General features: G+C 37.2%; 1 protein-coding gene across 2 annotated transcripts in view; it reads left to right on the forward strand.

Annotated features, from left to right (window-relative positions):
- Positions 1 to 12,019, forward strand: part of SLC25A21 (solute carrier family 25 member 21) — a 518,924-nt gene that overhangs the window by 355,722 nt on the left and 151,183 nt on the right. For both annotated transcript variants that reach the window (XM_082835287.1, XM_082835288.1), the window contains exon 3: positions 3,936 to 4,019. In XM_082835287.1, the coding sequence (XP_082691413.1) occupies positions 3,936 to 4,019 (84 nt within the window). The remainder of the gene's footprint in view (positions 1 to 3,935; positions 4,020 to 12,019) is intronic.

Genomic DNA, 12,019 nt, shown 5'->3' on the forward strand with positions numbered 1-12,019 from the left:
CTGTAATTATATCAACTTGAAACAGATTCCTTAGAAGAACTGATAACTCTGTGATCAGAATAAGTCATGTGTAGTGGAACTAAATACAGCATGGACTTTCTCTGCAGAGTGCAGACACGCCGTAAGTGAGATGTGCAGTAGAAGAGACAGCTGTACTTGCCTTAGCCTGTTTAATGGGACCTCTAGCTGCTTTAGGATAGTAAGGAATGGTGGGAGGCTTTACAGAGGAATTAGTATGTACCATGCCTGCCCATCCTTTTGCATTGCTCTGCAACACGGCTTGTGGACTCTCCTCGTGTGATGCTATTTGATGTTGCCGCTCCTGTTTGTAATGAACACAGCATCATTCATCAGACAGTCAGCTTCTAAATGGAACACTCCTCAAAGATTCCGCTGACTGTCCTTGCTGCCTGTTTTAAAGTGGGAGGGTAAGGTTTAATCACAGATATTTAGCCCAAATATATCCTTCCCGTTTTCCCTCTTCCCTCTAATGTCACTGCATAATATTGATACTATTTTCTGTCAGCCATAGATAAGATCATCTCCAGTAAAAGTAATACTAGTGTTTATTCAGTGCCAGTAAAACTCATTGTCTGACATGTGATACTCTGAAATACTATTCCTAAACATTATTCCTTGCATATGGTAATCATCTATTTGTACATCTCCTTCACATAACTATAAACTTCTAAAGGGCAGGATTATTTCTTATTTCTTCATAATGCCCCAAATAGTGGAGTACCTAATACATGGTAAGTATTCAAGAACTCATTAACTGAGAATAGTGGATTGGAAATATTATCATCTGTTGGATTCTGAAAAAAGAAAGAAATTGCAACTAATGAGTGAAGTGCCTAGACTTCCAATAGCCAAGTTAGATAACTAGTAAATTAAGAAGTAATTGTACTCTGTATTCATTTTTGTGTAAGCTGACAGAGGACCCACCTTGGTATTACTGGTACATGCAGACATCATAGACAAAGCTGATGTCTCTAACCCCATCAATAAAAGAGGAGCTAAGGTCAATTTTCTTGCTGTTAGGATTCACTTGCTTTGGTCCCTCTGGTGACTCACAGTTCCTTCTAGGACCGGGTCACATGACTGTGAGATGGCCACAGAGTTATCTGAAATGCTCCGCTGAGGAGCAGGAAAAGGCCAAACGCTCTATATTGGTCATTGACTTTATCTCATAAACACCCTCCTCTAACCCGCTCAGGTCTCCATCCACCCTGAGCAGCTGAATGCCACCAGCAGGATGCTGTAACATCCATCCTGAACGAAACACTGGAGGTTGTCATGGTGGGAGATCTTTTCTTTCACTTCTATTAAAAGGACATCTTTCCCTCTCTCAATTCCCCACCTGAAATGCTTCCTCCTGGCTTACTCTTTTTGCCTCTCTGAATCCTATAGGACCAGCTTAAATCCCTTCTCCTTCCTGAGATCCTTCCTGATCCTCCGCAGAAAGCAGTAATTGCTCCCTCAGATGAACACCTGGGCACCTTGTGCTGATGCTACTTGACATTTTGGATATTTTCCCTTTTATTGTAAAAATTTTTTTCTCATTTATTTATTGGGTTTCTTGAGAGTGGGGATAATGCCCTGGGTTTTCGTAAAACCTATAGCATCTTATTTCATATGGCAAATATTTAAAAAATACTTGGTAATTTGGGAGAAAAGTATCCAGAAAGGAATTTGACAGGGGGAAATGAACTTAATGAAAATTATTACAGATATTATGAGAAAAATCTATAAGCATGTAATGTTTTTATAATATATAAAACTATTTGAAGTTATTCTCTTGAAAGTTAGACATAAGAAATTTTTCATACCCAACAATGAATGTAGGTTACAAATATGCAAATGCCGAGATGGAGATTCTTTTCTGAATTAGGATCAAAGTTGTATTTTGGAAATCGCTCTCTATGTTCCAAGATTATTTGTTGTATAAACTTACCTGTAGTTGTTCCATTGTACTATTTTGTGTTTAGCATTAGTTAATTCATTTGTATCCTAAGTCCCAGATTATCTCATCTACATACAGTAGTCCAGAAATACCAAACGTGGTCCACCTACCTGACCATCAAATCGTGTTCTCGATTCTAGACAGAACTGCTTACTGAGTCTTCTAGGCCAGTGGTTATACACACACCAAATGCACCTCTGGATCCAGAACAGTTTAAATGAGTTAGTCGTAATGCTTCATGATCTTCTGATAAGCTCCATGCAATTTAAATTTTAGGGATATAGTTCTTGCCTAGAAACTAACCTCCTAAAAATGATCATGCTAATAGAGATGTAAGTTCGACAAGCAAAAACATTATGAATATTTATGACATTTTAAACTTTGGCAATAGTAAGTCTAGGGCAGTGGAATATTACTTGCTGGGTTGATGAGGATCAAGAGAGGATCATGTTGAATGTATCATTTTAAAAACCCATTGATTTAAAGAAAAAAACAATCACCCAGCAAGCACACCTCTTTTATTACATTTGTTTCCTCCATTCATATTCTGGCATCATCATCTTCACCCAGACTATCATAATTGCCTTCATCATCATTCTGCCCTCCATACTCCCATTCTAATCCACCCAATCAGACAGTAAATATTTTATTAGGAATTTGTATATTTCAAGTACTCTACTGGAAGAATCAACTCCTTCGTCTCAGGACGGCTACTCTCCTGCACAATCACGTTCAGCACCTCTCCACTTTACAAACTCAAATGTAATCCAGCCTCACTTTCCAGTCTTATAGTCTACTTATTCTGTTCATATGCCCAATCACTTCAATCAAAGCAAAATATTCACACTTCTCTGTGATATATGTGTTAGTTTTCAGCATAATTCCCTGGGGCCTAGAACTATAAAATAAATCATTCTCAGAATTAGAAGTTGTGTTCATGTCATAAATCTAACAATCTGAGAAAAGCATCTTAGAGTAGACAATATTAGGGGTGTTTCTGAGAATTTCTATTTTAAAAGGCTTGCTAAAACTGTGGAGGGAAGTACAGAAGGAAGAAGGGGCTTAACTTAGAATTGGGACAAGAAGGTTAAACACAAGGAGTAGGCAGCCTAAAGAAAAGCGAAACTGGAGAACTGGGGTGTAGGGAAATGACAATACTTGTCATAAATCTCATTAGAAACAGACCCCAGGGTAAGACACAAAATACGTAAGACCCTCATACCGGGAACTTCCACATTTTGAAGGTTAGATTTCTGAGATGCATGATCATACCAAAAACGAAGAAGAAAAAAAAGAATTTGGCTTTCTAAAATGGGATACATCTTTATTGCGCACAAACTACATGCAGAGCACTGTGCTTCTGTGAAGGTCCAGGTAACCTGAACTACCCCTAGTGACCACTCTGCTCTATCATGAAGTACTGATAATAAATTGTATCACGGTATGACCCGAATTCTTGCTCTAAACGCAGGCTCCTGTCTGCCAGAATGAATTCCAAATTCATAATCAGGATCAAAGTTAGGCCATATTAGCTGCTCTGTATTTTTAAACTTTGTATTAAATTACCATCAAAGAGCACTAATTAAGATAAGAAATAGAGCTACTTATTTGTTTCATATGCATCTTCAGATTTCTGAATTATGCATTAAAACAATCTATGACATCTGTGTGTGCTTTTCGCAAAAGAAAAAAGCATAAATGCCTCAGGGTGCATCTGCCTAGCTAAGAAACAGATGAAAACAACTCTTTCTGCAGTTCTATTAAAGTACAGGGAAATATCATAATTTTAAAGGCTACAAAAATAAGGTAAAGATTATACAAGACAAATAAATCAGTAAAATCTGTAGCAAAACCCAGAATATTTTAGATTAATCTGAAAAGGCTGAGTCTCCTAAGACTTTGAAAAATGAGAAAAGCCATTTGGCAAAATCCTTAACTTGGATTTTTTTTGTTTGTTTGATTTTGTTTCTAGGTTCCAGATTCAGAGATGTGCAACTGATCCAAACAGTTACAAAAGCTTAGGAGACAGCTTTCGAATGATTTTCCGCACAGAAGGGTATGTGTGGTTCTTTATATATAGTCTCTATGTTGATGTGGGCATTTTAATATATTACTGCACAACGTGTTTTCTCATTTTGAATGATTTCTTTTCCTAGTCTTAGTAGGGAAAAATATTTAAAAGGGTGTCTTCCTATTTTTGTGTGTGTTTTTCTGGATAATACGGTTGAAAATTAAATATGTATATGATAGAAACTACCACAAAAAGGATGTTAATAATATCCTTTATGAATAATAGTTTGATGACTAGAGGACAATTTTTATTTTGTGCTATTGAGGCTTTTTAAAGTTCTTATAACTGGGGATATCTAAATGTGATAGTTCTTTATTTTGATTCTTAAATATAGCGCCCAAATGTGTTCCTTGTTTGCATTCTGGTTTATGAATATTCAATCAAAACATATCTTTATCAAAAATTGATGTGTCAGGTTCATCATCCTATCTATTAGATGATCAGATAAATAGAATATTTTTGTTACATAAACTAAAATTGTCTTTGATGTATAGATTCAGTTAAAGCCTCTATTGAGCATGATTTTCCAAAGGATATTAGATGTGCTTTTTGAAGTTGTTTTTATAAGAGAATTGGTTGAAAATAATCATTATACCAAAAAGATAACAGTAATAATAACAACTAGTACATGTTTAGCCTCTACTATGTACTAGGAATTCTCCATATAACTCTTAGAGGTAGGTTCTGTTAGGAGCCATTCCAGTTGGACAGATGAAGAAACCAAGACTCAGAAAAGTTAGTAATTTTCACATATCTGGTAAATCTTGAAGCTGGCACTCAAATCCAGTGAGCTTGACCCCAAAGCTCATGCTCCTAACTCTGTAGTTCACTACCTCTCTTAGCAGATTATACTGGGGCTACTCTTTTGCTCATTAAACATATGTCATTTATGTCGTCCCATGCCAATAGATTCTTTTTAACAACAGCATAGTAATTTATTTACCTACATACTGCAGTTTATTAAATTAATCCCTTTGGTGGCCCATTAGGTTGTTTCCATATTTTCACTATTATAAACAATAGTACAGTATATATTCTCATACTATTTTTTCGCATTTATGTGTGTATGTATATATATATATATTCTATTTTTAAAAATTGCTATCAATGGACTTATAAAATCAAATGATATGCACATTTTATATCATAGATGTTGCCAAATTATCTTCCAAAAAGTATGTACTGACTTTTATATCCTTAGTATTTGAGAGTTCTCACTTCTCCACACCCTCTCAAACACTGGACATTATCAGTCATTATTTGATATATCTGTCACTAACATGCATCTCCTGTTTATAATCTAATAAGTGAAAAATAAAAGTGTCTTAATAGTATTCCTTTGATTGTAACTGGGGTTGAGCATACTTTTATATCATTAGGTATTGTTTCTTTCATGAATTGCTTATTTTGTGTCTCTCGCCCATTTCTCTTAGGTTATATTTTTTAATTAATTTGTAGTAGTTCTGTATATATTATAGGTACTAATCCTTCAACTATTACTTAAATTACAAATATTTTCCCCAACTTGTCAGTTGTCTTACAACTATAGTGTCTTACACCTTTCAGAAGTTTGTGAGTTTTGAAGATTGTGATTTTGTGATTATATCTATCTTTTCCTTTGTGATATCTGACCTTGATGACACATTAAAAAAGAAGGACATCCTCTAACCCCAAGATTACAAACATCTACGTCTGAATCTTTAATCCATCTGTGATTTCTTTTTTTAATGTGCAGTATGGCATATAGGAATTAAATTTTATTTTCAAATGGTTATTCAGTTGTCCAAACACCACTGCTGAAAAAATCCATTCCGTACTCACTAATTGGAAATGCTAGCTTTTTTGTATATTAAACTTCCACATATATATCAGCTAAATTTTCTATTCTGTTTCTCTATTTCCTATTCTGTTTCATTAATTTATCTATCTCTATGCCAGTATCATACTGTTTTAATTGTTTTATCTTTTGAGTGTTTCAGGAATATGTAAAAATATGGCCTGCAGCGTAAAGTCTAAATTCCTTAGCAGGTGTACAGAGCCCTTCCTAGGACAGCCCTTGCTTCTTCTCCAGGCTCATTCCTCGTGCGCAGATCTGTTATATAGCGTGCACCACCCTGATTTATTGAGCTTGTTTTCTGTCTGTCTCCCCTCTCCCACCCCAAGAATACATTTCCCTGAGGCGCACGTCTCATTTCCCTCTATTTTCCCTATCCCTGTGTTTGGCACTGAGTAGAGATACTCAGTAAATGCATGTTGAACAAATGAATGAAAGTCATCACACCAACATCATGATGATGCAAAATGAAAAAGAAAGATGATAATTCTTGCTATAGACCACTCCCTCTGAAGCTATGATAATGATCCTGAAGGCTGATTAAATATTTTGAGGTCATCTAGTGACACAGAATCAGCAAATTCTTGCTATTCCTCTGGTGATGTGGTAGCTAAGTGTCATTGATAATATGCCCGCATTTATGGCGGTTGGGATCAAAATCATGTTCATTTTACCCAGTACATATATATATAATTAAAGAAACCATAGTTTATTATATAGTCAATAAATTATCTCTTTCCAGTAAAACAATAGTGTCAGCATTGCCAAGTTCTGTAAACTGTAACAGATATCTCTGAATTGGATGTGGGAGTTCCTTAGCCAGACTCTTCATTTCAAGTGTGTTTTAGGAAGAATTTGATGTTTCTGCTTTGATATCAAGTAATGTAACAAACATACAGTATGTGTGGTCCCTGCATAGTAAAATTGGCCTTTTCCTCGACTGTATGTTTAATTGCTTCTAAAGCAAATTGACATTCTTTCTGTAATGCCTTTAGATCTGGACATGTTGTTAGCAAAAGTCAGAAAGCTCCAGTCTTAAAGATGGAAATATTTGTAAAAATACCAAAGAGAAAGCTGCCTGTTATTTTTGATACAGAGCAAGAGCATTTCATAGCCTTAAGTTTAAAAAAAAAAAAGAGGAAGAAAAAAGAAAAAAAAATCCTTTTAATACATGCTGTGTTGAATTTTTTTCCTAGCAAAACAGTTCCTTTTGATTTTCTTAGTTAGCTTTTACAGTATACTCTGCTTTCAAAGATGGCTTTTCACTCAGGTGCGTAGAGGCCAGTTTGCTCTGTGGCCTGCAGGGAGGATAGTGCTAGTCAGTTTGACTATTAACAATTAAGAGAGCTCATCTGTTCTGGTTCTTCTTTTTTTTGTTTGTTTTTGTTTTTGTGTTAGGAAGAACGCAAGGGCCGCGAGCGCCCGGGAACCCCCGGCCCATCTCCTGGTTCTTCTTATCTAATTCCCCCAGCCCCTCAAGTTAAAGGTTTTGAAAGCTAGTCCTTTTCTGTTGTTTAAAAACATTAAAGTCTGTTAACACACTTAGAATCTGCACAGAGCTCCCATTTCCCCACTGTAAGAAAGTGAAGTGGTATTTTCACCATTCTTAGAGATGCAATTCCCCACCTCTCAGCCCAGAATTCACATTTCTAAGAGACAAGAGCTCAGTCACATGGTTCTGAATCCCTTTACTGCTTCTAAGATGTTCTTTCTTCTTAGAAGCATAGATACATTGTGCTGTTATTTAAGGACATAGTTTTTCAACCCAGCTTTACAGAGGTGAAATTAACTTAAGTTTTTAAAACTAGGCCTTCCAAATTGTGAGTAAGGATTTCTGTTATGTGGAATTGTCATATTTACTTAGCTTTTACCAAAAAGGTCGTCATTGCAGAAAACTGACAGGGAAGGAATTTGTCACTGTTGAGAGTACCTCCATCGTCACCATGATTCTTCATCTTTCTCTGGTTTGACAAAATACACTAACAGGTCCATCTACTATAATCCTGAGCCCAGAAGACATGAAGATTTAGCCTAGTTGACTAGGTGCCTTCAAAACCAGTAAGCTTCATTTTGTAAACTCCCCTGGCAAATAGCAGCTGGTATCTCTGTTTACCATGCGTTCATGCATCACACCTAATTTCCTTTAGCTTCAGAGTATCTCATGAGAGTTCTTCTAGTCTATTTTTGTACTTAGCATTCCTTTAAAGAGAGTGATTGAGATGTTCACAGATGGGTGAGGGTATTATAAGTTATGCTAAAATAAAACCAGGGCTGCCCACCTCCTCACTCTGCGTTCTCTGAAAATATCTAGTGGCCATTCTTTCTGAAATGAAGAGAAAAAAAAGAGTTAAACAGAACTTAAGATATTCTGGTGACATAGGTAAAGAAAGATATGAAACTAATATTTATTTTCTTCAGTGTACCAGGCACTGTGCCAGGGACTTTTTCATTTCAGCACAGCACTAGTCTCAACACAGCTCAGCATCATTATGTATGTCTGTATTTTGTGTGAGGTAACAGATGATCAGAGAAGTTAAACAACTTCCCCAAAGTCAAACAGGTATTAGTGACATACCATGGTTTTTCCATTACACTGTATCACCTTTCATTAAACACCAAATTTTGTTGTTTATTAAGTGAAAAGAAGACAATGTGGAAGTAGTGGCTGTAAACCTCTAATTTTTAAATAGCTATTCTAAAACCTTTGGTATTCCTACCCTCAAATCACATACTAATTTAAAGCAGCTTTTATCTCTTCCTTCAAGTAAAGTATGGGAGACCAGTATATGGTCAGTCAACCAAATCCTGTCGATTCTGAGGCAGCACCACAAACCTCTGACAACTCCAGACTCTTAATCCAACCATTGTTCCATCTCTTGCAGAGAGCTCCATATCTCTGATGAATTCATGGTTTTCCATCAGTCTGCTCTCATCCTGCTTGTTCCTTAGTTTTCTTATGAGGAAAATTCTTGGGCACTGGTTTGCCCAAGGCAAATAACTAGGAAACAGGAGGTCAGATTAAACTTAGTTTCAAATGAGAACATGTTGATTGCTGGTGCCTTCAGAAATATGGTATTCTTCAGAAAGTATTACTGTAGAAAATATGTGGTTGCATTTGGGGGGCATTCGAACTGTGTTTTGTTTCACGATTTGTTTTCTGTAACCACTGATGCTGCCCCAAGTATCATCTTACAATCAGACCACTTGGTGATTATAATATTTTCTAGTTAAATGACATTTAAGGCCTCGTTTTATGAGCTCCAGCATAATTGGCTAATTTGGTAAACTCCAGATGTGTGAGATAATGTGCCACTCGTTTAAGTGCCTTTCAGACGGCATAAATGGCACAGCCCCAGGAGGTATAATCACTCCCTCTTGTTTTCATTAAGAAGGGGAATGAGTGGCTTGTGACACAGACAAATGAAGCGGGGCATCTACGACTCGAAAATCAACAACTTGGTAAGATTTGGACATTTTTCTTTTTACAGGTGGACTCACTCCAAGATCTTTAGCTTAATTTGGTGTCTAGGTGGGTCTGCCTTTTAAAAAGTGGTTTACCTAGTCTAACAGGGCCAGGTAATTTTAAAGCAACCTCTGTAAATAGAAAGACCTGCTCTTATAGAAAACCCCCCTAAGTAAAGTAGTGTCTGGAAACTCTCTCACTCTCACATGGAAGTGAGGGCAAGCATTGGATTTGAAGAGACAGTGGAGGAGATAACTCTTCCCACTACCAGGAATTGTTATTTGAGCAATCAGCAGCCTCACCACCTAAATCAAGTTCCAACTTCACAAGGCCCAGTAGTTGCTGCTACTTTTTCTCTCTCCTTTCGACCCGACTTCTCATCCAACAGAAACCCACTCATCTACCCAGTATTGGCAAGTTGGAGTGGAGCAGGTGATTCTCGGCATCACCGATCCTCGGGCTGGTGCCTCTTATCTGACAACAGATCCAGTGGAGGACTCACTGCCACTTAACGAATGCAGAATTTTTACTCAGATGAATAATTACGGACCGTGCCCCAGAACCCTAAGCAGATAATCCACAGTATAAATCAGTTATGTATAGATCACTGGGGATTGACTGGGTTTGCAAGCTTGGTTTACCCAAATGAATTTGATCTTTGGTGGGTGCCAGATGTGCAGTGTGCCTTCTGTGATGAGTTTCCTGGTGCCTTGAGTACCTTCTCTCCTCTCCTTTTTACTTTTCCAAAGAGGCCCTTCCTGGTACCTACTGGACCTCCCTTGAGTGCTCCCTTGTTTGGTTTTCTTTTGTTTCCAGCTTTATTGAGGTATAATTGGCATATAACTTTATGTAAGTTTAAAGTGCACAACATGATGGTGTGATACATGCATCTATTGCAAAATAATCACCACAGTAGGGCTAGTTAACACACCCATCACCTCACGTAATTACCACTTTTGTGAGAACGTTAAGGTCTACTCTCCTAGCAACTTTCAAGGGTACAGTACAGTCTTGTTAGCTGTAGTCGCCATGCTGTACATTACATCCCTGCTCCCACACTGAGGAGTTCAGCCCTGGCCTGCCTGGGCTTCTTAACGATGGCAGAACAAACGTCCTCTTTAGTTGGGACAAAAGGAAAACAAGGAAAAAAAAAAACATAGCAGGTGAGAGTTTGGAGAATGAAACTATAGCAAATCCATCTGGCAAATCTTATAAATGATGGAGCCAGGTCCAGAACACGGTGTTCAATAGACTGAAGCCAGTCTTCTCCCAAGCTTTCCCCAGTTTTAGAAAGACAGAAAAGAGATGATCTCAATCCAGGCATGGGCCTACTATTACTATTCTCTGATGATCTGTGCTCCTTTTAAAAATCATTTATCAATACTTTAGTATATTATACTCTTAAAATTTTAGTCATAAAGTATATGTAACGGCTTTTCACGGAAAGCTATGCTAAGAATTTTAAACTCTATTTAGCAATTCAAGGTTGAAAATTTTTTAAAAATGAAGGGTAAGGAGAAAAAAAATACTAAAGAAGAACATTTTTTTTAAATAAAGATGTGAGATAGATAGATATATATATATATATATATATATTTTCAACGGGATACTACTCAGTCATTTAAAAAGATGAATTATTGCCATTTGCAACAACACAGATGGACCTTGAAGGTATTATGCTAAGTGAAGTTAAGTCAGACAGAGAAAGACAAATACTGTGTGATCTCACTCATATGTGGAATATAAAAATAAAACAGAGAAAATAAATGAACAAACCAATCCAAACAAAAACAAGCATGTAGACACAGACAACAGAATAGCGGTTACCAGAAGGGAAGGGATGGGGGGAAGATGAAATGGGTAGAGGGGATCAGCTGTATGGTGACGGATGGGAAATAAATTTTTGGTGGTGGGCATGCTATAGTGTATACAGAAGTGAAATATAATGTACCCAGGACACTTACGTAATTATCATTAACATCAATGTTACCTCAATAAAAAATAAATTTAAAAAACTAGCAGTTGAACCCACTAGTACATTACTTAGCATTTCTATTTTACCAAATTATTTTACACTGCTGCTAAAGCAAATAGTTGTTGGTTTAAGCTGTATTGGGTCGTAAAGTAGTCTTTACAATCAGGGAGTGGATAATGAATTTTCAGAGTGCTCAGATAGCAGCATCCTGGTGCTTCCATGTCCCAGAGTTCTGTTTCCTTTTCTAAATTAGAGGTCTTTTGTTCTGCCCACAGAGTGACCTTTAAAATGGTTTCAGCTCCTAGATTTCCCTCCTGTCATCACCACAGATTGCTAGCTGACCGTCACACTCCCACTCCCCCAGCCTCGCACTAACAATGCTTTCTGACTTAACTGACTGGCCTTTGGCAAGGATTTAAGTGTTGCCAGAGAGTAAGTGAAAACGTTTGCAGTGATGTCAGCCCGTCAGCAAGGTCTGATTAAGAGACCAAACACGGCCTCTCTCAGCGAGCAGTGCTGACAAGAAGGAAGGGAGGACCAGTTGTTTGGGTGGAAGTAGTTGTCTTTTGGGAAGGTTGGTGTCTCGATTCAGAGCCTGAGCAGATATTCTTCATGTTTTTATAGACTGTTAGTGGGGGGTGAGGGGATTTCACATCTCAGTGGGAGATGTCCATTTGAAAATATTTCCAGGCCTTTATTTTAACTTATTCTGG

This window comes from Leucopleurus acutus (genome assembly GCF_964270905.1).
Source record: "Leucopleurus acutus genome assembly, chromosome: 1".
NCBI classification, from domain to species: domain Eukaryota; kingdom Metazoa; phylum Chordata; class Mammalia; order Artiodactyla; family Delphinidae; genus Leucopleurus; species Leucopleurus acutus.